Consider the following 26,342-nt stretch of genomic DNA (forward strand, 5'->3'; position numbering starts at 1 on the left):
GGTGAACAAAGGGGACACAGCTGTTCAACAGTCCACCTTGTTCCCTGGGGACTGACATGATAGTCAATCATTCCATTTTCATGTGTCCGTGTCCTCCCACCGCAACCCTTTGTTCAGGGAATAGTTTTCCTAGGTTTCTGTGACAGGATTCCCTTTGGATTTGCGATCCCAAGGGCGATGAGGGTTTTACCTGGATGCTCTTCATCCTGTTTTCCTTAGGATATGAACTAGATGAGAGTGAGATTGCACTGGGCGAGTGTTCACAATCAAGTATGTCTCATTTTTGCTTGTTTTCTAGATTGTTTCACTTTACTAAGGATATTTAATAGGGCTGGGCCAACAGGAATCTAACTGAACTGAAGCAAATCACCCCTTTTGCGTTTGGGTTAGGAGATGTAGAGAATCCGGGGGTAGCCGTGTTAGTCTGTATCCACAAAAACAACAAGGAATCTGGTGGCACCTTAAAGACTAACAGATTTTTATTTGGGCATAAGCTTTTATGGGTAAAACACTACTTCTTCAGATGCATGGAGTGAAAATTAGAGATGCAGGCATTATATAATGACACATGAAGGGAAGGGAGTTACCTCACAAGTGGAGAACCTGTGTTGACAGGGCCAATTCGATCAGGGTGGATGTAGTCCACTCCCAATAATAGATGAGGAGGTATCAATTCCAGGAGAGGCAAAGCTCCTTTTGTAATGAGCCAGCTACTCCCAGTCCCTATTCAAGCTCAAATTAATGCTGTTAAATTTGCAAATGAATTTTAGTTCTGCTGTTTCTCTTTGAAGTCTGTTTCTGAAGTTTTTTTGTTCAAATATAGCTACTTTTAAATCTGCTATAGAATGTCCAGGAAGATTGAAGTGTTCTCCCTCTGGCTTTTATATGTTACCATTCCTGATGTCCGATTTGTGTCCATTTATTCTTTTACGTAGGAACTGTCTGGTTTGGCCAATGTACATTGCTGGCACATGATGGCATTGCTGGCACATGATGGCACATATAACATTAGTAGACGTGCAGGTGAATGAGCCTCTGATGGTGTGGCTGATGTGATTGGGTCCTCTGATGGTGTCGCTAGAACACTGGTTCTCTACTTGTGAGGTAAAGCCCTTTCTTTCATGTGTCATTATATAATGCCTGCATCTGTAATTTTCACTCCATGCATCTGAAGAAGTGGTGGTTTACCCACGAAAGCTTATGCCCAAATAAATCTGTTAGTCTTTGAAATGTAGAGAAGTGTTGAGGTGTGTTGCCATATAATTATATTCATGTCATGATACAAACAACATCACATGGCACTCAGAGGGCACAAGGGTGGCTGAGTCTGGACTTAAGTGAGGTCTTAAGTCTCTGCACCTGCCTCTCAGCCTTTGTGTTGGAGAGGGATAAAATGCTCCCAGTGCACATGCAGCTCTAGAAATTGCATATGCAAAGGTAGCTGCACAAATGCACTTGGGCCTCATGTCTTACTTTATGAATATCTGGCTTTTGGTGGTCACTGAAAAGCAGTTTAGCTCCTGTCCAAATTCTGGGTGTATTCTGGTTCTTAATACGGAAGCATTAAGATGTATAAGTAGTTATGTCACTGACTGATAGGATCTGTTCTGGCCCGAGTTATGGCACCTTCTTCCTGGATATATAAGTACCCTTGAGGGCTAGTTTTACAACCATTGTTCTTTCATCTTTGTGTTTACTGAGTTACAGTTCTGTCAGAATGGTTCACATTATTGCTATATGCTTGGTATGACCCAATTATTCATTTGACTACAACTGTATAAAAAGATTTTGATAGAATGAAGTATTGGTCTCACAATAATAAAATTCTTGTAAGTGCTAAGGTATTTATTTTTGGTTTGCTTAGCTGTCTGAAGCGATGCAAGGATTCTTTGAGGCAGATGTTGCTGTATGTCTTGTAAAGTCAGCTACTCCACTTGAAAACGGTCCACATGGCTTCCAAATGCTTTTCATGGGCTTGCTTTAACTTGCTTTAACTTTTGCGCTGGGGGATCCAGAAGATGATGTAAATGTCACCAGGTTAGACTTCCTCAGACTCCCCTCTAAATATGTCACTGTGAATTAAGAGAGGAAGATTGTTCTTGTAACTAAGGATTGGGACTCAGGAGACCTGGGTTCCATTCCTGGCTTTGCCACAGATTTCCTATGCAGCCTTGACCAAGTCACTTAATCTATGTCTACACTTTTGGCAGCATGTAGAATACAGGCACTTAGTGAAAGGCTCTGGCAGCAGGGAGATGCTGGAGACTTGCACTGAAGTGAGGAAAGGCTCTGGCAGGGGGAGGCGGCAGGGAAGGGCAGCCGCAGGGAGATGCCAGAGCCTTTCCCCACTACTGGAGCCTTTCCCCAAAGGTCCCCGTCCACCGTCCACCATCCCCCACAAGAGCCTTTCCCTATGTCAGGGAAAGGCTCCGTCAGTGGGACATCTGTCGACATGGGAAACACTACTTGGGCATGTAGAGAGCTGTACACAGTATAGACCATGGGTGTTTAGGATTGTGGGGCACTCTGGTGTACTTGCTTAAGCCATGCCTCACCATCTATACTGCTTTTTAGGCCCAGGCTAAGGGTCTGTGCGGTGTGTGTACTCTACGATCTGCCTCAAATGTAGACCTACCTTTAGGGTAAAATGGGAATATTAATATTTCCTTCTCCGACCCTTTGTCTGGTCTGGAATGTAGGCGAGGGACTCTATCCTGGGAAGCCGTTACTCTGAAAAGATCTGGGGGATCATGGTGGATCATCAGCTGAACCGACCGGAAATAGGACATACATTTCTCCATCACTGACCATTTTAAAATCAGGATTGAATGTTTGTCTAACAGATCTGCTCTAGGAATTATTTTGGGGGCATTCTCTGGCCTGTGTTATACTGGAGGTCAGACTAGTTGATCATGATGGAATCTATGAATAACACTACAGGGCAGGAATCCCATTGTACTATTTAATGTTTTGGTAACTTTCCTAAGTCATTTTGTCATTAGCCTGATATCATTCTCTGTTTCTCAAAAGACAATCATTAAGAGTGTATAATATTACTACTTACCTGTCTGTGTGTAGAATGACAACATAAAGATCTCAAACAAAATTAATTGTTTCCTGTACAAAACATTATTTAATATAGCCAACCAGTCTGTTCCTTTTAACATCATCTTCCGAGGTAATTGGTTAAAACTAATAGCAGCTATTGAAAAGATTTTTCTCCCATAAGATTTTGTTCTTGGTACAACAAAGGTCAGCTCATCCAGCAAATATAATTGAACTGCACCATCAGCACTCTGCCTCAATGATTTCAAATTTTCTCTGGTGGCATCATAACTGCATTTACAAAGACGAATGAAATCAGTTACAATAATTTCTCCTCTTAAAGGGGCTGACCTAAAATGAAAACCTTTGAAACACACAGCTAGGTTTAAAATTCTGTACAAGTTGCTTCTTTATTTTTATTCATTTTATTTCTCCTTAAAAAAGAGATGGAAAAGAGGACTTGATACATGTATTTAAAAGAATGAATGGTCTAGAGGAGGTTGATCAGGAGCTTCTGTTCTTCCTGTCTCATAACACAAGAACAAAGGAACAGTCAATGAAATCGAAAGGTAGGAAATTCAAAATTGATAAAAGGAAATACTTTCCCACACAATGCATAATTAGACTGTGGAACTCATTGCCACAGGAAGTCGTTGAGGCAAAGAACTTATGATTCCAAAAGGGATTGGATATTTGTATGGATATCAAGAATATCCAGAATTATCACAATTATAACAAATGTTGTGGAAAGGATTTTAAACCTCTTAAGCCAGTCTTTAACTATTAGAGATCAGGATGAAAGCTAATGTAGGAGACAGAGTATCCCACATATCTCTTCTTTTAAACCTTCTGTTGAAGCATCTGGTACTGGACACTGTCAGAAATAGGTTACTGGACTAAAGAGACCTCAGGTCTGGTACAGTTTGACAGTCTGTGTTCCTATGTTAAGTGACTATTTTGATACACTTCTAAACCACTTTCTATATTTCTTCACATTGCAAATAAATAATAAACCTTTGTGCAGACAAGAGAGACTAAGGGCATATTTACACTGCCCTACAGTTGGGACTACAGGGGTGTGAATAGCTGTGCGCACCAAAGTGTTTCACTGTACCTCCCCCATGTGGACACTGTGGGCGTGAACTTAAAGAGATCGAGTTTGCACTAATGTAGTTCTCTTCAAAGACTCAGGACCTTTAAGTTCACACCACAGCATCCACATGGGGCAATTACTGCATAACACTTTGATGCATGCTGCTATTCACACACTCTTTTGTCCCAAACAGTGGAGACATACCCTTATATCCTAATCCTGCAACCTATGAAATTGACAAGAGCCTTCCAAACAGGCTGCCAGAGGTTAAATGCCATTGCATTCAGCCTCCCCACCACTGCCCCAGCCCATGGCTGCGGAAGCTGAAATTGACAATGGCCTCCAAGATGAGCTGCCAGCGAGCCATCATTCTGATATTACTGCAGAAAATTTTGATTTTTTTTGTGAAAGGAACAATTTCCATCAGAATGATTGTTGGACAGAAAATTCCTGGCCAGCTCTAGTCAATAGTATCAAAGAGCTGATGGCTTTTTGATGCCCTATAAGAAATGAATGGATGCGTCTTTGATTGTAAGCTCTTGGGGGCAGGAGCTGTCTGTTTGTACAGTGCCTAGCACAATGGGGTCTTGGTCCCTGGCTGAGCTTTCAAGGCATTACAATAATACATTCTGGGGAATCTTGAGGAGTAGTATGGGAAAGCTTGATCTGTCACTACTCAGACTGTACCTGTACTGGGGGTAAACAGATGATTTCACTCTGCGAGGCTGTTCGCCCCATAATGTTGGTGAGCATTAAATTCACACAGCAATCCTTTTTAGCAAATAGTTATCAAAAATAATGTATGGTACGGTATGTGCTAAAACTGTAATACATAAGAATGTAAAGCTGAGAGCTTAGAGTGTTTTATGACTTATTCTGCGCACTTTTTATATTTAGCAATTCAGAACATGATAAGAAAAGTAAATAAATTATTGGAGTGAACTCAAGGAAGGAGGAGAAAGCTGTGAAGCAATGTTCAATCCTGCCCGCATCTTGTGGGCTTTAAATACACTTATTCAGAGGGATGTATCTGAAATGTTGTATGTTCAAATTAAAGAATATAAGCGGTCCTTTTATGTGATGGGTGGATCCAGCTCTTAAAGATGGCAGAGTTTGGGCTTTGCCAACACACACCTCTGAAAATTGCTAAAGGAAGGCACCTACTGAAGAAAGAACTTCTTCCACAGGATAGGAAACTCAAATGGTGAAATTTGACCCCATGCATCACTTAAATCTCATTTAAGCCCTATTTTAGGGGGTCAGGTGAGACTTCAGGTCTCTGCACTGCTCATGTGAATTTCACACACACTACCTACTGAAGTCAAAGCTCCTTTCCCAGCAGCGTTAGCTGTCTGAAAATCTGTAGCCTGCTCCATAAGGGCATCGAAGACTGATATGAAACTTAATGGGGTAGAAAAAATTACTCAATAAAAATGCTGTAGGTGAGGAAAGGGAGTCAGGTCTCCTGTTACCAATGGATGTGGACATAAGTAGTCTAAGTAGTCCTCTTCACTCCAAATGCTGGGAATACACAGGTAGGACAACGTTCGAAAGCACCTTCGAGTGAGCAGTGTAGTTAATTGTGCTAGGAACTTTATTCCATGGCTATGGAATCAAGGATTTGGAAATAAACTATGAAGAAATTCGTCACAGAGGCAGTGAAGAGGCTGCAGGTCAAGGTCTCTCAGCCATGGAGAAGCAGATTCATCGGCTAATCATTCAGTCTATGTGGGAGGAGAGTTTCTTCCCGGTGATTTTAACAGCAGTGAGAAGGATTTCTTGCCAGCCACTATAACATGGGTTTCTACTTACTGCTGATTCATGTGTGCTCATGCTGCAAAGAGGGATAAACCATTCTGACAATTTGCAAGTGGCTACAGTATTTGCGATTGTACAATCAGCTAAACCAGTCATGGCATAACTGGCAGAAAAGCTAAACCACTGAGAGGTGAAAGTGCAGAGTGTGGGGCTACATCAGTGAAGTGCATTTTGATGTTGCTGTGTGTTATTAAACAGCTACCACATTCCTCACCAGAATAGAGAACAATTTCAGTAGTCCAACAAGGAAGTGACACTTGTACACATCTATGGAGCAAAATTCTATGAGCTGTCCTGTAGATCTATTTACCATAATGCAGACTGTAGCCCATAAATTAATTTGGGTGCACATCTGTCACTCACATTGAAGGAAGTTTGACATAGAAGGGGTGATATAAATTGACCTAGCTCCATTCAGATCAACAGAGTTATGAAAATTTACACCAGCTGAGAATCTTCCCCATGGAATGAGTGGGGTATGTAATAGAAATCTGCTGTCTGGATAAGAAATCTACACTGTAGATTGGAGAGAAGAGATTTAGCCTCAATTTGTAAAGCAATCTGAGATTAAAAGGTTTTATATGTATGGAAGATTGTAACTCTACTGTGTTCAGAGGAGTTAATCTGGATTCAGGAAGCAAAGGGCACCCTTGCGAGAATTGCTTCACTGACTACTGAAATTCATCCACCCCTATTGGGCAGCTGTTGGAGAGGTGGTTTTGCCCAGTAGACAGAGCACTGGATTGGAACTCAGGAGATCATGGTCCTATTCCTGGCTGTGCCTCTGGCTTCCTGGGTGACCTTGGGCAAGTCACAGCCCTGCTCTGTGCCTCAGTTTCCCCAAAATGGGGATAATGATGCTTACCTCTTTTGTAAAATGCTTTGAGATCTACTCAGAAAAAGTTTTATATAAGAGCTAAATATTAGTATTAATAGTCACAGCAGCATTGAAATGTGCTCCTCCAGAATTCAAGGGCACTCAATATCTCATAGGACATGCTCAGCATCTTGCAGGTTCAGGACCTAATTCTGTAGAAAAATCCTGCTCCTATTCAAGTCAATAGGTGGTTTGCCATTGATTTCAAAGGGAGGAGGAGCAGAGTCTGAGTGAGAACAGCATTTACCCTGTTTAGCTTATTGAAGTGATAGACAAGTTGTTCTTGATGGTACAGCCAATACATTTAATGAAATAGAAGAAATATCCCTGAGGATATTCTTTTCTGACAGAAGAAATGGTAGATTAGTGTTGAATCGAAAAAGTGAATGTCAGAGAAGTAAAAGTCTAACTTCTTCAGGGCACCTCACAGACTCATAGATATTAAGGTCAGAAGGGACCATTATGATCATCTAGTCTGACCTCCTGCGCAATGCAGGGCACAGAATCTCACCCACCCACTCCTGCAATAAACCTCTCACCTATGTCTGAGCTATTGAAGTCCTCAGATCATGGTTTAAGGACTTCAAGGTGCAGAGAATCCTCCAGCAAGTGACCCATGCCCCATGCTGCAGAAGAAGGCGAAAAACCTCCAGGGCCTCTTCCAGTCTGCCCTGGAGGAAAATTCCTTCCCGACCCCAAATATGGCAATCAGCTGAACCCTGAGCATGTGGGCAAGATTCACCAGCCAGATACCCAGGAAAGAATTCTCTGTAGTAACTCAGATCCCACCGCATCTAACATCCCATCACAGGCCATTGGGCCTATTTACCATGAATAGTTAAAGACCAATTAATTGCCAAAATCATGTTATCCCACCTATTTATCTATCTATTTTTAAATGCATTTTAACATATTGTGTCGTTTAATTAAAAATACATTTCGGCACCAGCGCAGCCAAATTATCGTGTTGCCAATCTTCTTTTTCTAAAAAAAATTCTGCTCAACATTTTGAATTTATTACAAATTCATTGTTTCTAATAAAACTTTCCCTTCTCTCATCAATGTATTCTGTTTTTCATTTCCCTTCTCTTTTGTTAATCTTTCCAAATAACTGTTAAGTAGTCCTCCATCTATTTAGCTAAATGAATTCATTCCACAGATACTCATTATTTTGAGAATGATTTATGCGAGTACTATTAGCTAGATTGTCCCTTGTTTGAAGGCTTTTCTGCAGTCAGAAAAACCCAGATTTGAGTTAGCTAGAATTAGATCCAGTAAAAATAATATTATATAAAGCACTCAGGACCTTCTATCTGACTGAATATCTATGATGCCAGCTTAATAGGCATAAAAGTATAGAGAATCTGTCAAACTATGGGAATGGCCTCATGATCTCATTTTGGCTTCAGAAAAATGGCAGTGTCCAACCCTGAAGTCAAATGCAGAATGGTTTTTCTTCAGATTTTTTGAACCAACCTTTGCAACTCTATGAGATGAGGTTGCGAAATCATGTACATTCAAAGAACAAGGCATAAACTCCACTACACCGGTTGATCTGCTGTCTGGATTTCACTGGACAAAACCAATCTACTGGCATCCAGCACATTTTGTAGATTTAAGAAAATACTCCTTTTTGTAATGGCTGTAGTAGAAGAGGACATGTGGTATAGTGGTAAGAACAGGGGACTGGGAATCAGAATGATTGGGTCCAGTCCTCAGCTTGCTGTAAGACCTCAGGGAAGTCTGCTTGATTCTTATCTGATCACGGTGTTAGTTCTGATTAAAATTATCGTAACAGAGCAGAACTCAGCCGTGTGTGCCTTAGCCAATCAGTCTGGATAGATTTCTTCTTACTTTAAAATCTGCAGGGTTGCTATGAAGCTCAGATGATGTTTAATATCCTCGGATGAAAGGTGCTGGGCAAGGTCACAGCAGGAAAGCTAAATATGATTTTTCCTTAAGGAAAATCCCAGAGACAATTGACAATTTGGTTACAAAGTTCTACCCTATCCTTAGCTTTAAAAAGGGAAAATACGACTGTGCAAACTTTAATTCCAAATAACGGCAGTATAGTGCCAGAGGTGGGGTTAAGTGACTGCAACTAATATATTGGATGTAGTCGTAGGAATAGAGGGCTGGATCCTTGGCTGTTGCAAATCAGCTCCCCTCCACCCCCAGCGATGCCAATTTCCACTACCTGAGCTTCTAGCCCAACGTTTTTGCCGATAACTGTACCAAGGGCTGACTGCTTCGTTCCCCTGAGATGGTTTATTTTCCACATGGTGGAGCCTGGTGCCACTGTCTTCTTGACATTCATGCACCTCAAACACCAGCAAGGACAGAATCCACCCGAACTCTCTCTCAGAACAATGCTGCTTTTGCAGGGGTGCTTATGACAGTGCTGTGTAAGTTTCTCATCCTCACACTGCATTGCACACAGACTGAAACTGACTTGCACGAATGCCAGCCTGTGACTGTTTATTAAGACCAGCTAAGAGCATTACACATCTCATTGAGTTCAGCCATCATCTTGCAAGCCAACTGCCCATCCATTTTGTACATGTGTATCCTAAATTCAGTATCAATCTGTACAAGCCTAGCAGTTCATTAATGAAACACCAGAAGCCAACCTCTGCTCTCAGTTGCACTGCTGTAAATCTGGAGTGATTTGATTGTAGTCAATAGTTACAGTGGGGGTAAATCTGGAGTAAATGAAGGGAGAATTTGGCCTGCTCTTTCTCCCCACTGTGTGTGGATTAAAGTTTGAGGAAGCAAACCGTTTTGCCACCAACACCAAAAGATCTCTTTTTGTCAGCAACTGAATCTGGTACTTAGCCTTCTCCCTTTTTGAGTCAAAGGCAAAAATCCCCTTTGGATGAGGATTGGGTCCATTATTCACAAGGCTTATTCAGCTCCTCCAGGTACACATAATAGTACATAACCATTACCATTGGTGTATAGAGTTTATTAGTCTTTCAGTAAGGTGACATGTTAAAACCCTGAATATGTCAAACTCAACATCCTCTGTCTGGCTATGGAAACGATTTCTAAAGGCTTGTGATAGTGATCTGACATGCAGTCCCTGCATGACAAAGGACAGGGGGAAGCTGTTTGGGCTGCGGACAGCTGGTCAGGGAATACCTTTGCAGATGGGGCTTCTAGGGGCACAAAGCTCTACAGATATAGAGCAGGTTGCACAGAGGAGCCAAGAGACCAGTGAAGAAGCTTGGCAACATGTGACCTCCAGAAGAGGTAAGCGGAATGTCCGGGTTCCAGTAACACAGACACAGGTAACTAACCGCTTTCATGTTCTCTCCACAGGTATCGTTGCGGAGAGTGGACCAGATGATATGTCTGGGGCGAGAAAGCAGAAGGAGACTCCGCTGGTTGGAAGGCATGAGATGCGCTGTCCTGAGGTTGGGGGTTCCACGACCACCACCCCCAAGAGGAGAAGGCGGGTGGTGGTGGTCGGGGACTCTCTCCTCCGGGGGACTGAGTCATCTATCTGCCGCCCTGACCGGGAAAACCGAGAAGTCTGCTGCTTGCCAGGGGCTAAGATTCGTGATGTGACGGAGAGACTGCCGAGACTCATCAAGCCCTCAGATCGCTACCCCTTCCTGCTTCTCCACGTGGGCACCAATGATACTGCCAAGAATGACCTTGAGCGGATCACTGCGGACTATGTGGCTCTAGGAAGAAGAATAAAGGAGTTGGAGGCGCAAGTGGTGTTCTCGTCCATCCTCCCCGTGGAAGGAAAAGGCCTAGGTAGGGAGCGTCGAATCGTGGAAGTCAACGAATGGCTACGCAGATGGTGTCGGAGAGAAGGCTTTGGTTTCTTTGACCATGGGATGGTGTTCCATGAAGGAGGAGTGCTGGGTAGAGACGGGCTCCATCTTACGAAGAGAGGGAAGAGCATCTTTGCCAGCAGGCTGGCTAACCTAGTGAGGAGTGCTTTAAACTAGGTTCACCGGGGGAAGGAGACCAAAGCCCTGAGGTAAGTGGGAAAGCGGGATACCGGGAGGAAGCACAGGCAGGAATGTCTGTGAGGGGAGGGCTCCTGCCTCATACTGGCAATGAGGGGCGATCAACAGGTTATCTCAAGTGCTTATATACAAATGCACAAAGCCTTGGAAACAAGCAGGGAGAACTGGAGGTCCTGGTGATGTCAAGGAACTATGACGTGATCGGAATAACAGAGACTTGGTGGGATAACTCATATGACTGGAGTACTCTCATGGATGGTTATAAACTGTTCAGGAAGGACAGGCAGGGCAGAAAAGGTGGGGGAGTAGCACTGTATGTAAGGGAGCAGTATGACTGCTCAGAGCTCCGGTACGAAACTGCAGAAAAACCTGAGTGTCTCTGGATTAAGTTTAGAAGTGTGTGCAACAAGAGTGATGTAGTGGTGGGAGTCTGCTATAGACCACCGGACCAGGGGGATGAGGTGGATGAGGCTTTCTTCCGGCAGCTCACGGAAGCTACTAGATCGCATGCCCTGATTCTCATGGGTGACTTTAATTTTCCTGATATCTGCTGGGAGAGCAATACAGCGGTGCATAGACAATCCAGGAAGTTTTTGGAAAGCGTAGGGGACAATTTCCTGGCGCAAGTGCTAGAGGAGCCAACTAGGGGGGGTGCTTTTCTTGACCTGCTGCTCACAAACCGGGTAGAATTAGTGGGGGAAGCAAAAGTGGATGGGAATCTGGGAGGCAGTGACCATGAGTTGGTTGAGTTCAGGATCCTGACGCAGGGAACAAAGGTAAGCAGCAGGATACGGACCCTGGACTTCAGGAAAGCAGACTTCGACTCCCTCAGGGAACGGATGGCCAGGATCCCCTGGGGGACTAACTTGAAGGGGAAAGGAGTCCAGGAGAGCTGGCTGTATTTCAAGGAATCCCTGTTGAGGTTACAGGGACAAACCATCCCGATGAGTCGAAAGAATAGTAAATATGGCAGGCGACCAACTTGGCTTAATGGTGAAATCCTAGCGGATCTTAAACATAAAAAAGAAGCTTACAAGAAGTGGAAGGTTGGACATATGACCAGGGAAGAGTATAAAAATATTGCTCGGGCATGTAGGAATGTTATCAGGAGGGCCAAATCGCACCTGGAGCTGCAGCTAGCCAGAGATGTCAAGAGTAACAAGAAGGGTTTCTTCAGGTATGTTGGCAACAAGAAGAAAGCCAAGGAATGTGTGGGCCCCTTACTGAATGAGGGAGGCAACCTAGTGACAGAGGATGTGGAAAAAGCTAATGTACTCAATGCTTTTTTTGCCTCTGTTTTCACTAACAAGGTCAGCTCCCAGACTGCTGCGCTGGGCATCACAAAATGCGGAAGAGATGGCCAGCCCTCTGTGGAGATAGAGGCGGTTAGGGACTATTTAGAAAAGCTGGACGTGCACAAGTCCATGGGGCCGGACGAGTTGCATCCGAGAGTGCTGAAGGAATTGGCGGCTGTGATTGAAGAGCCACTGGCCATTATCTTTGAAAACTCGTGGCGAACCGGGGAAGTCCCGGATGACTGGAAAAAGGCTAATGTAGTGCCAATCTTTAAAAAAGGGAAGAAGGAAGATCCTGGGAACTACAGGCCAGTCAGCCTCACCTCAGTCCCTGGAAAAATCATGGAGCAGGTCCTCAAAGAATCAATCCTGAAGCACTTGCATGAGAGGAAAGTGATCAGGAACAGCCAGCATGGATTCACCAAGGGAAGGTCATGCCTGACTAATCTAATCGCCTTTTATGATGAGATTACTGGTTCTGTGGATGAAGGGAAAGCAGTGGATGTATTGTTTCTTGACTTTAGCAAAGCTTTTGACACGGTCTCCCATAGTATTCTTGTCAGCAAGTTAAGGAAGTATGGGCTGGATGAATGCACTATAAGGTGGGTAGAAAGCTGGCTAAATTGTCGGGCTCAACGGGTAGTGATCAATGGCTCCATGTCTAGTTGGCAGCCGGTATCAAGTGGAGTGCCCCAGGGGTCGGTCCTGGGGCCGGTTTTATTCAATATCTTCATAAATGATCTGGAAGATGGTGTGGATTGCACTCTCAGCAAATTTGCGGATGATACTAAACTGGGAGGAGTGGTAGATACGCTGGAGGGGAGGGATAGGATACAGAAGGACCTAGACCAATTGGAAGATTGGGCCAAAAGGAATCTGATGAGGTTCAATAAGGATAAGTGCAGGGTCCTGCACTTAGGACGGAAGAACCGAATGCACAGCTACAGACTAGGGACCGAATGGCTAGGCAGCAGTTCTGCAGAAAAGGACCTAGGGGTGACAGTGGACGAGAAGCTGGATATGAGTCAGCAGTGTGCCCTTGTTGCCAAGAAGGCCAATGGCATTTTGGGATGTATAAGTAGGGGCATAGCGAGCAGATCGAGGGACGTGATCGTTCCCCTCTATTCGACATTGGTGAGGCCTCATCTGGAGTACTGTGTCCAGTTTTGGGCCCCACACTTCAAGAAGGATGTGGATAAATTGGAGAGAGTCCAGCGAAGGGCAACAAAAATGATTAGGGGACTGGAACATATGAGTTATGAGGAGAGGCTGAGGGAGCTGGGATTGTTTAGCCTGCAGAAGAGAAGAATGAGGGGGGATTTGATAGCTGCTTTCAACTACCTGAAAGGGGGTTCCAAAGAGGATGGCTCTAGACTGTTCTCAATGGTAGCAGATGACAGAACGAGGAGTAATGGTCTCAAGTTGCAGTGGGGGAGGTTTAGATTGGATATTAGGAAAAACTTTTTCACTAAGAGGGTGGTGAAACACTGGAATGCGTTACCTAGGGAGGTGGTAGAATCTCCTTCCTTAGAGGTTTTTAAGGTCAGGCTTGACAAAGCCCTGGCTGGGATGATTTAACTGGGAATTGGTCCTGCTTTGAGCAGGGGGTTGGACTAGATGACCTTCTGGGGTCCCTTCCAACCCTGATATTCTATGATTCTATTCTATGATTCTATGGATCTGTGAGTTGTTGGGAGCTGGCACTCATGCTTTCCCAGAAGATGCACTTAAAAAAAAAAAAAGTCAATGAAATGGAAAAGGGTTTTCCTGACCATCACGAATAGCTTAAGCTACTCCGCCCCTTCAGAGTGGTCTTCATTTCTCCATATTTCCCCTTTAGTAAACCTCTCTTGATTCAGGGGAGGCCGTTTTCTTGCACAAAAAGCAGCATCCAAATCAAATGCAACTCTTCCCTTCTAGGTGACAGTTTGTTTGCCCTAATCAGCTTGTAAAAATGTGGGGGACCTCCAAGTGCAATCTCTTTCTCACAGAGTTCATGTTTGTTTTTACAGACAGTGCCATTTATGTCAGAGCATTGTTTGCTCAATAATAAAGTCACCACCTGCTGTTAATCACAACCTGCAAACGCCTAATAAAACAGCCCTTGAAAAGCAGGCCTGTGTGTGTATAAAACCAACTCTTGCTCGCTCCAGTACAGTTGGCTCTTTCTGCTTTGAAGCCTTCATGACCTCCCTTTTCAATCAATCCCCAGTTGTTAACCATGAAGAATAGCACCGGGAACTGCATTTGCAAATTGAATGTGGTGGTATATAATGAACTCATCCTTTAAAAGATTCCAGGTGAGGGGAGTACATCAGGCGAAGATCTTTTTATTTACCCTGCCCCCCTCTTTACAGCTACCTATTATTCATGCAGTTTGAAGTAACTCAAAAGAATAAAACTTCCTAGGCAGAGTGTATAAGGGGCAGTGCCTCTTACAACTTCTTATCTGTTTATTCTGATCCCTGGAAGCTAAGCCCTTGGAGAAGATTAGCTACTTAGCTAGAATCCCTGCAATTTATTGAAACGCCTAGGCCTCCAACTTCAGTTGATATATTTATTTTTTTAAAAACATCTACTGAATTAATTCCCAGCTTGGTATGAGAGCTGTAAAACAAGGGGCTGTGAATTCCTTGCATCTATTCAACTGACAGGATTTAAAAATAAAATAAAATACAAGCCTCCCCCTTTATATATATATATATATATATACAAACAACCACCCGCTCTAAGCTATGAAATGAAGCAGGAACCATCTTTATGGAAACCCAGACACGCTGATTAAAAACATGACGTGACCGAATGACCTCCTTCAGGGAGAGGGGAGAAGATGCCGTGTTATGGTGCACAGATCTCAAGCCCAGCGTGCCAGGAAAGTAAAAAATCCCAACAGCCACTAGTGCTGGAAATATCTCCTAGGAATATCAGTAAGTAGCACAAGGAACAAGTACAGCCTGATCTAATGATAGCAGCATTAATATGACTATCTGCTGTGGCCTCTCCAGAATTGTGCTTGGCTTTCCATGAACGGGGCCTGATTTGTCCTCTCCCTTGCACCGGTCCCGAGTGGGAGCAACTGTTCCGAAGTCAACCGAGTTACACGGCTGCGAAACTGGCCTAAGTCGGAGGAGAGGGACGCCAGGCGGTCCGAAGTTGAGCGCTATGAAGCGCTGGGCACCCCCCGGCTGAGGACCCGGCGGGCGCACGGTGCCGGAGCGCGGGGGAGCTCGCGGCAGCCCCGGCTCGCCCCCAGCCCCAGCCGGGAGCGGGGCAGCTCCTGAAAGGCGAGCAGCCGCGATGAAGCGGCAGCCCCGAGGCATCGCCCGCTCCACGTGTCCCGGCGCCGGGGGAACAAAGGGCGGCGGCGGCGGCGGCGAGGCGGGGATGGAGAGACGCGGGGAGCGGGGCGAAGGGGGCCGCTAGCCGCACCTGGAGCCGCCCGCTCCGCGTCCCCCGGCCCGGGCAGCCGGGCGCCGCCGGGGAAGCAGAGGGCCGGGGGATCCCCGCTCCGCTGGATCCTTGTCTCTGCCCGGCCCATCCCTCCGGCTGGAAGAGACACGGTTCCCCCCGTCCACGCTGCCATCCCCGCCCCTCTGGGATCCCAGCTTCCCCCCCCACACACACACACACACCTCCCCCTTTCTCCTCCCCGCCAGCTCAATCCGAAGTTTCCTGTTCGCACGGGCGAAGCTTCGCAAAGAAGCGGCGGGGCTGGGCTGCTTTCTGCTTGGGATTATTCTTGCACGAGGATCCGCCCGGGAAGGACCCCCCGCCCCCCGCCTCGCCTGCCCCCCCCCCGCTCCCCTCCCCAGCCCCCTTTCGCCGAGGGGCCGCCGCGCCAGGGGAGAGGGAGAAGTCGCCCGCCTCTGCCCAGGACCCCCGCCTCCCCCTGCTCCGCGGCCGGATTTACAAAGGTGCCGTCTCCCCAGGGCAAAGCCCCGCTCCCGCCTGGTCTCCTGCGAGCTGGGAGTCCCGGCTATGCTGCTGGGAACCCGCCCGTCCGCCAAACGAAGGTAAGCGGCGGCCCCCGACCCACAAAGAGGCGCACCTGCGGGCCCTCTCCCCAGCCCGGCGCTGGTGGACGCCGGCCAGGCAGGGCTGGCTGCCCTGCGGTGTGTCTGTCCGGGGGGGGGGGGTCACTCCTCCGCCGCTCAGGACCCTGGCAAAGTTGGCTCCAGCAGGCTGGGGGGGAATGGGAGGCTGCCCGCTGCTCCGGGTCCATCGCTGGGATCAGCCACCCCCCCCCGACCCCCCCGGGCGGCGGGGTGGGGGTGTCTTTAGCTCCCGCAGACCCTGCTCGGGGTGAGTTCAGTTGGGGGACCCCATTTGCCCCTTTCTTCTGTTTTCATCAGCGGGGAGGCTGAAACCGTGGGCAGTCCAGGTCTCCTCTAGCCTCCCCCTCCGTCCCCTTCTAGCTTCTTTCTTCTCTCCCCCTACTCTTCTTCTTTTTTCTTTTCCTTCTTCTATCTATTTGCTCCCCCCTCCCCTTTCTCTCCCTTGGATTTACCAGTGCTTGCCCCCCCCCCCTCCCCCAGCGCTTCTCTCATCCAGGTGGAGGGTGTGCCCCACCCTGGCGCTGGGGTCTCCCTCGATGCCTGAGTGACCCTTGCCCCCTGCTCCTTGCCCCGCAGGTCCCGGCTGCTATCATGACTGATGGCGAGAGGAGAGAGCCCTTCCAGCCACTGGCGAGTGACGAAGTCCGGGTGCCCATAGCCTCCCTCCCCAGCCAGGCAGCCCAGCCGGGAGAGGACGAGGATGTGCTCAGCCCTTGCAAGTCGATCCAGGGCAGCCTGGGCTCTGGAGGCTCCTCTGCCCGGGATCCAGCCCAAGAGGACGAGGAACAGGTCCCTTACCCGGCCCTGGCACCCACTGTCTTCTTCTGCCTCAAGCAAACCACCCGGCCACGCAGCTGGTGCCTCAGACTGGTTTGTAACCCATATCCTTTCCCAGGAGAGGCTGCCCCATGCCAGCTTGGGGTGTCCCGCTGCATGGTGTTGCTGGGTGTTTCCCTCTGCCCCCCACCCCTGAGGGCCATCTGTGTCCAGCACCTGGCCGTTGAGTTTCAGGTAGTGCTGGGGGAGCGCCGCTTCGTCTGTTTTGTTTCTCTGGATGGGTCAGGTTCCATGCTTGGAGTAACTCATCTAAGTCCATACAGTCAGGGTTGATCATGGCAGACAGAGAAGCCTGGCAGGCTGCAGTCTTTAAAGCCACTTGGTTTGTGAATCCTTGAGGAAGAGACTTGGTTGGTTCTAGCAGGAGTTGGTTTGAGGATCAGGTCCTAGCCTCTTTGACCTAGAATTGAACGCAGCTGTTAAAGGTGCACCTTTCAGAGCAAACTGATGTGACACCTTGTGCTAACCGGAGTGGCCTTTGCTACCTCCCAGGGAAAGATGAGCAGCACTGGCTCGCATCAGCAGTGGGATTTTAGTGTCTCTTCTGTTATTCTGATTATTATTTATTGTACTGCCATAGAACCCAAAAGCCTCCAGCAGGATTAGCATGTGTGTCTTGGTTAATAGGTTTGGTAGTCAATTAAAGTTCTCCCAGTCCTGCTACTGTATAGGAAGCATTAAAGTATACTTCAAGCTACAAATGAATAAAGCCCTGATGAAGTTCAAGAAAAACCATCAAAGAAAACATACCTGGTCTTGTGCACTTTAAGTCTTTTCTTGGCTGCAAATAGAAAACCAGCATAATAGGGGGAAACGACTGAAAGCAAATTCATTTTAGGACCTACAAGGAAACAATAAAATCAGAATTCCTTAAACTTTACTTATTTGTCCAGGGGGGTGGAAAAGAGTAAAGTTTAAAGATATCTCCTTATTTGTGTTAAAAACTGTGGGGAATTTGAGACCAGCAGTAACCCTTTAACTGTTTATATAAGAGATCTGTGAGTGCGTGTGTTACTTCACATTGGAAAATGAAACATTAGAATTGCTTTTGAGAAGCTGAGTTCACGCCTGCGTTTTCATTCCGGGTTCTGAAAGCTCCTGTTTGATTTTTATTCTTTTTATTCTTTATTTTATTCATAGCTAGGGATGGAGAAAGTGCAAACAGTCTTTCTAACTCCCCTTTTCTTTCCCAATTGCACCCCTCCAAATCCATTCCCCCTCCCCCCCGCAAATTAAAAAAAGCAATGTGTTCTTAGTTGTGACAACTAGAAAACTGAATTTCAGGAAAATGCAAGAGACGTCTTGTATGAAAGGAGAGTTGTTAGTCTGTCTTGATGATCTTCAGAATTGAGCTTTTAGCTTTGCTGCACATGTAAACGTGTCATGTAGGTGTAGCACTGACATTCTGCAGATAATTAATGCTTACATTTCCTTGATATGTGCCAGTTGGTTGCTGTCTGTATCCTGCCATTGCTGTTATAAGCATTATTTATTAATATGGTTTTTATTGATTTAGCTTTAGTTAACCAGTGTGCAATTGAGATCACTTTTCCCCTCAGTATCAGCACCAACTTGTATGCTGTCATTAGAAGGAATTACACAATCCTTCTTAGAAAACTGCTGTAATCCATTATTACGAGAAATCCTTGGAGAGAAAACCCACAAACTTTATACCCCTGATTCTCCCCTCACTTAAAGTAGCTTTACTCCAACTAGGGTGAGAGCAGAATTAGGCCATGTAGCTATTAAAATAGAATAGAGAAGAAAAGTGAAAATAGAACAAAGTAATGGCTCTTTTCATGTTGATTCTATACCAAAAATGTAATATAACCTATGGTCAAGGGTAGCTTTTTATATCTAAGCAGTACAGTGAGTCGAGAGATTCTTCCCCATGTCCCCCGAGTTGATTATCATGTTTCAATTTTATGGGGAGAAGGGGGCAATAAGCCCCCTCTTCAGATTCAAGGAATATTTTTGCCCTTCATATTACATATCAGATTGATAATCCCCAAATCCCGAAAATAGCCTTGACAAACTAACCTGTAGCTGTAAAAAAAAGAGAAACCAACATCTACCTTATGGGAGTGAGACTTATGTAGCAGTGTTTTGTCTGGCACAGTAATTGCATCCGAGCCATTGTGTAGCATTACTGTACTTTATTCTTCAATGGAGCTTGATTTTTTTTTTTTTTTTTGCAACTTTTCTCTAATCTTTCAATTGTATTTACAGGAAACAAAATTCCCTTAGCAAATTATCTGTATGACAAAAATAGTAGACTTAGATGGACAATTGTGATGTTTGGTTACTAATGAGGAAGATCTAATCAAAACAATGTAAGCTTTATGCTATAGTGGAATTGCCAGTTGAGTTGGTGAGGGGGGGGAATTTTATTTTAACAGAACAATGTTTACAACGTATACAATGGTAACGAGCGTACCTAGTATAAATCTGGACTGGAATTTCTCTAGTTTTCACTATTTCCAATCGCTGGCAGTTTCATTCTATGTAGTGAAATTAATCTGTAAATCCTGAGTGTAACTTTCTTAAAGATAGAGGGAGGAATAACATTTATTGATTACCATGTCTCTGAAGATATTTGGCGAGGCTTTGTCAAGCACCGTAAAAGTTAGTAAAGAGATCTTCATCTTGCCCGTGAAATAATGCTCAGTCCAAATTACTGTACTGAAGTCTGAGGATTGCATGCATTTCAAATCACATTCAGTTGAAGGTCAAGCAGCTTTGGAAGGAATGCAACCAAAGCATTTTTGTGAAACTTAAAAAGCAGCCAGACGGAAAGACAGATAGATGAGGGGAGTGGATGGATAGATGGAACAAGGGCAAGCACTCGATGAGCACCTGTCTTGGAAAAACTTAGCTTGAAAGAAATGTCAGATTCACAAAGGTGGTTTCTAAACAGTTATGCAGTGTATGTGACTCTCCCTGCCTACCAAAGCATGAATCCATAAACCACAGTACTGAGCAGCTTTGCGTTAAAAGTTCCCTTTTTTATGAAAAGAAGAGAAGCATCTTTACATTCTTTTAATGGCCGAGTGAGAATAGCTCTATGGAAGTGCCATGTCACCTGGGATGCACTATCCCCTTAAGCAAAGGAGTACATTTCATAATTGTTATGCTTTTCCTTAAAGCAAATGTAGTTCTTTGTTCAATTTGACTTAGACAATGATTTATTTGTAGGAAGAAAAACTAGGGAAGTCCTTTCCCTGCTAAATTATCTGTTTGTCAATTCTAAATATTTAATGACCCAGGGAATTTATGTGCCCATCCAAGCAGGCAGTGCACCTTCCCATCCTCTGTATTTTTATGTAGTTTGCATTATCATTTGCTGAATATGTTCTGCTAAGAGTTCTTTGTCCAGGCCTGCAGCTCGGAGACCTGTGTGTGGCTCCCTGCACTACTCAGCAAAGGAATTTCACCAACGTGCAGTTCTTTTTAAATTGAAGGCATCTTATTATATTTTAATGTTCATTTCCTCTGCAAATGAACCACCTTCTTCTATTACAGAGCAGACCTTTCCTTTTTTGCAATGCAGGCTTGACTTCCTCTCAAAAGGCCCAATATAGTGCCCACCAAAGTCAGCGGGAATCCTTCCACTAATATCAAGTGAGCGCTCAGTCAAGCACCATATGAACAGTGTATTCTATGTATATATTTGGATCTGTACTGAAAACACCAAATGCTTCTGCAGATCAAGAAAATTTAATGAGTCCAAAGTGTGGGTAGGCTTCTGACTTATTGAAACCTTTATCAGTCTAGCTCAATTTAGCTGTGAAACTAGCCCAACGGCTCTAAATATTTGTGGATAGCGTGGATCTATGACCGTCAGCAGGTGTAAGTCCTAAGTATATGGGCCAAAAGCATGGCTTGTTTCTGTGGCTTAAGCAGAGGGGGTTACCACGAGGCTTACCAATAGCTAAAAAAAGCTTTTGCATGGTTTTCATGTCAGACAGGTGTGCACAGGATCAGTTACTGCAGGGGTTAAAGGTCAGGCATTCTGAACATGTCTGGCAGGAGGCATGTGCCCCCTGGAAATGTTTGTGAATTGTATAAAAATTGGGGTAATGTGTAGAGTGCAGTTAAGAGATGCCACATTTGTAGGGTTTTTTTCTTTGTTTTTTTTTTTTTTTTTTTTCCAGTGGTTGCTCTTGATTCTGCAAGGAAACAGCAGCTAGGAAGACCCTGCACAGATTCCCCTAAAAGCTTGAATGTTTATCTGTTAATACGTGCTTTGAAGCCTTACGAAATTATGGAATGCAAAAGATCTGCAAATGAACTCTTATTCCTATATAAAAGACTTAGTCAAACTGCTCTGTGCGTTAAAGTTTCACCAAAAGCGGAAAAAACATCCTGACTAGATTTATGTTTGATTAATTGTGTGTTCCTATATGGTTACTTTGTCAGGCTATTGCTTAATAGCATCCTTCTTGTCCTATAGTTTAGTAAGTTATGTTTTGAATAGAGTCCTTTTAAAAAAAAAAAAACCCTCCAGTGTTACCTTTCAAACTCTATTTCAACAATAAATTCATCATCTATGATAGCAGAAAACTAATAAACAGCCTGAAAGTAGTTTTTGTGAGTCTGAGCATTGGTTTAAATTTAATCCTTCACTATCAGGTCTAAAGAGTTTTTCCCCTCTGTCATTATTGATTTACTTAGTTTTGCTTTTTTAAAAATATAATTGGGAGCAAACTTATTTCTCTCAGTACTGGATCTCCTACACAGGTTTATTTATAGAGGTCTGTGGGTAGGACTTTGTGTATGGTCGCATGTTCTCTGGTGTCGCCTTGGGTTTGCTTTTGAGTTTGTTTTTTTTTCCTGGTTCTTACTTACAATAAATGACAGCTCGATAGAAATAATCTGAGTTTGCTTTTTAATGTAGATTTTACGACTGGTCCCATTTCAGTAAAAGATGTGCTGTGTCACCTTTTGTCAATCTGTGGGTATTTCTGCACTCTGTATCTGAGTGTGGATTTTGATTGTTTGAGCTATTGGCCGACAAACATATAATAGATGGACCAGTTTGTGTTGCTAATTTGCAGTCAACGTGGGCAAAGTAGGTGATGGACTGCAGTTTAATTTGCTGGAATGTGGAACGCTGATTTTATGGCAATTGCTGTTGTCTGTGCATCTGAACAGAATACTTGCTCTATCATTGGCTGTAGGAACATACGGTCAACGTATAATCCCCAGTAGTAATTAAATCTGTTAATTTTGACAGAAACCGGTCTTAGCTTTGTGGTTCATATGGGTCTGGTGAGATGAGAACAACTTTTGACAACTAAATAGCTACTGTCAAAGGCCCAATTCTGCATTCCTAAATCAGAGAGAACCCCCATTGACTTCATCTCACAAGTGACTAGGAGTGTGATCTAAAGCCCATTGAAGTCAAATGGACTTCAGTGGGCTTTGGGTCAGTCTGTCTGTCTGTCTAGGGCAGCTATATGGACTCATTATCTTCAAATCTGAGCACCCCACTATCTTTAATGTCTTTTCTCTGACAACACTTGGTTCAAGCCCTGAAAAAGAACACCAGTGGGAGATTTCCATATAGGCATTACAGGATCTGGGCCAAAGACTGCAGTGCTATTCTGTCTGTTACTTCAGTGCATCCCCTAGCATCTAATTCCTAATGCTACTAATGCAGGAGGGATGCAGATCAAATTGCTTCAGGCACTTTTTGGCTAGATGCTTTGTTGGGTCTATTTTGCAAAAAGAAAAAGTGACAGAATTAAGAACGTAATCAGTTTTGGATGGGGGGAACAGTATGTTTCATTCAACAAGGTTCATTTCTTTCACTCATGAAAGACTCAAGGCTTGGCCTCCCCCATCCTCACAACAGCAGCCGATTGTTTGGGTTTGTTTAAGAAGTTTGCTGCTAGGCCAAGTTCACGAGTGGTTTCTGACAGGTGCCTTGAATTTGTGTTTCTTGAGTTCCTTGTCCCACTGTTACCATGAACAGTGGTTACTTTGGACTCTATGATATACAATCATGTACACATGTTCTAACTACGACATTGTTTAGCCTGCATGTCACCTTTTAGTTGAGGCACGAAGAGAAAGAATTGTCAATTTTCAGGAATTTAATCCCAAACTTCAGTGGAGCGTACATGTGTGTTTGCTTTTTAGCGAATGTCCTATCAGCCTTGATGGGCGGTATCATTAAATCTTTACTCCACTTTTAGTCTGTGCTTGCCAAGTCTCAACTCCTGCTGACTCAATGGGTGTTCTGCCTGAATAACACCTGAATCAGAATTTGCCTAATAAATATTTTATTTAAATGACATGTACATATTTATGAGGTGGACTAGAAGAAACTATCATATAACAAATGTATTGACAGGCCTAATCCTGAGAGCCAGTGAGCATCCACAGCTCCTGTTGAATTCAACAAGAGGTGCAGGTACCACACCCTTAGTGAAATCTTCCACTGGATTACAAGCAATTACAAAACACCAATGGGACAAAAATAAATCCCATGTAAATTACAACTCTTCGAAAAAAATGTCGGCCACATGAATCTCTGTTTTTTAAATTCATTTAATTTCAGTGGTTTTATATCAAGAAAGGATGGACTCTATATAATTAATCAACAAAGTACTTTTTTTAATATCAAAGAGAAGTGCATTTTAATATGCCTAAATGTAAATGTATACACCTGGGAACAAACAATATAGGTCATACTTACAGGATTGGGGACTCTAGGGTGACCAGACAGCAAGTGTGAAAAATCTGGATGGGGCTGGGGGGTAATAGCCCCAAATATGGGGACTGTCCATCTAAAATCGGGATATCTGGTCACCCTAGGGCAGTGGTTTTCAAACTGCAGGTCTTGACTCAGTACTGGGTTGTGGAATGTGAGGCACTGGGTCGCGGCAGCTCTGGTCAGCACCGCCGACCGGGCCATTAAAAGTCCCGTCGGTGGTGCTGCCCAGCTAAGGCAGGCTAGTCCCTACCTGTTCTGACACCGTGCTGTGCCCCGGAAGTGGCCAGCAGCAGGTCCAGCTCCTAGGCGGGAGGGCCATGGGGCTCTGTGCACTGCCCCTGCCCTGGGCACCGGCTTCGCACTCCCAGTGGCTGGGAACTGGCCAATGGGAGCTGGGGGCGGGGTGTCTGTGGGCAAGAGCCGCGTGGAGCCGCTTGCGTGCCTCCATCTAGGAGCCGGACCTGCTGCTGGCTGCTTCCAGGGCACAGCGCAATCCACAGTGCCAGGAAGCCTGACTTAGCACGCCCACTATGCCACTGACCGTGAGCCATCCAAGGTAAGCCCATGCCCCAACCCCGCCCCCTCATCCCTGGCCCCACCCCAGAGTCTGCACCCCCAGCCCAGAGCCCTGATTCCCTCCTGCACCCCAACCCCCTGCCCCAGTCCAGAACCCCCTCCCTCACCCTGAACCCCTCATTCCTGGCCCTGCACCCCAATCCTCTGCCCCAGCCCTGAGCCCCTCATCCCCAGCTCTGTTGGGTCGCAGGCATCAACAATTTTCTTCAACTAGGTCTCCAGAAAAAAAGTTTGAAAACCACTGCCCTAGGGAACTGTATCCTGGAAGCAGCGACTCTGAAAAAGATGTGGGGATTGTGGTGCACAGCACACGCTCCCAGTGTGATGCTGTGGCCAAAATAGCTAATGCGACCATGGGAAGCATAAACAGGAGCAGCTCGAATAGGTGTACCTCTGTATTTTGGTGCCTGTCTGACCACTGCTGAATCATTGTTCAGCCACCTCTCAGAGCCATTGTTTTAGGCTTTTTGCAGACTCACACAGGCATCAGTTTAAATTCAGCTCCTATTCTGAGGTGTTATTTGCACCCATAAGGGCTAGGAACTTTTTTTTTTTTTTAAATGAAAGCTGAGATTCTGGATCATAGCTTTGTAGCAAAGAGTGAAGTTCTGCGGTAAATTTTGCGATCGTAGAATATGCTGGACCATATGTATGTCGTGAACCCAGATATCAGTGTTTGTGCTAGCCCATAAGAATAAGAAAGTGAAATTTATTATTAGAAAAGGTGAAACTGACGAGACAGTTTTCATGATCTAAGCTGAGTGAAGCGCACAAAGTAAACCAAGGGCCTAAATAATGAAAATGAAATGAGAGCTTTAACATTATTTTGGTGTTAAACACAAAAGTTGTTGTTAATAACACAAATAAAGTTTTTATTTCAAATATATGGGCCCAAATTCATTCCTGGTAGAACCTCATTTGTTTACACCAACAATGAAGATGATCATGAATTTTATGACCTTGACAGTCGTCTCTTCTCTGTCCCTAGTGGATGTTTAATTTCATTACAAAGCCACCGCGCAGTTCACCACAGTTATTCATCTTTGGTCAGTAAAGGCCTAAACCCAAATTGCAAGAGGTGCTGCTGATTAGTATTCATTGGGAAATGCAAGTAAGAAACTTCTACAAATTTCCCCAGCATGCCTTAATCTAGTTACCAGTGTTATTTCCATAAAGACCAATTCACGCAATGGTTAAAACGCATGGCACAATATTCACAATTTATATGATCTCATCAGAGAAATTAAATTTAATCTTTTACATGTATTTTTCATTATTGTCCTAGCTTTTGAAATGGCTCTCTACTGAATTACCTAGCCAAAGACGTTTTAAAGAGAATTGACTGTTACTCCAGTATCTTTTTCAAGGTTACTCCTAATCTCCTCGCTGTAATTGTTCCATACTTGTGTTTTGTTTTGTTTTTTCAGTGCATCTGTAATATTTCACATCACTAAACCACAGAAAATTTAACTGCCTTCTTGTCAGCCCATGTAGAAAACTAATCCTAAAGGATCTTGTTAAAGTTTGCAATAGCCTTTGGTTTTTCTGCCTCTCTGACTTGGTAGGAACCAATAAATGCAATCAAGTTTGTTTACAACTGGCTGACATGGGTATGTTTGCTTTTTCCATTGTGTTCATGGGGCCGATTCTGAGATGGTATAAATCGGCATAGCATAGTCAATGGGACTGCACAGATTTATACCACCTGTGGATCTGTACCCCTACATCTACTTTGTGTGTGTATATTACGTATAGTAGTTATACCTTAAGAAGTTAGTCTAAATATTGTTTTTACAAATGGATTTTATGCAGTACCATCCCAGATTGGGTATAGATCTTTTGCCGAGCATCATACGTTAATTTAATTTAATTCTTTTTTCTTAGATTTTTTTTTTTAACAGGGTTGGGGAGCATCACGGAGAATTTTTTTTAAAATGAAGATTAGTTTTAAAGTTATTCTCATTGAACTTAGCCAAGGAATCATTAAGTCATCTATCCACATGGAGATTGCTATAGGTCTTATTGCACTATTTTACTCTGTA

General features: G+C 44.5%; 1 protein-coding gene across 1 annotated transcript in view; it reads left to right on the forward strand.

Moving 5' to 3' along the window:
* The first annotated feature begins 15,408 nt into the window (after positions 1-15,408).
* The window catches only part of LOC144930899 (uncharacterized), a 46,810-nt gene continuing 35,876 nt past the window's right edge, over positions 15,409-26,342 (forward strand). Inside the window, exons 1-3 of the mRNA XM_078854470.1 lie at positions 15,409-15,489; positions 15,768-16,124; positions 16,743-17,036. Coding sequence (XP_078710596.1) covers positions 15,409-15,489; positions 15,768-16,124; positions 16,743-17,036 — 732 coding nt within the window. The remainder of the gene's footprint in view (positions 15,490-15,767; positions 16,125-16,742; positions 17,037-26,342) is intronic.

The sequence above is a fragment of the Lepidochelys kempii genome, chromosome 10 (assembly GCF_965140285.1).
Source record: "Lepidochelys kempii isolate rLepKem1 chromosome 10, rLepKem1.hap1, whole genome shotgun sequence".
Classification (NCBI taxonomy): Eukaryota; Metazoa; Chordata; order Testudines; family Cheloniidae; genus Lepidochelys; species Lepidochelys kempii.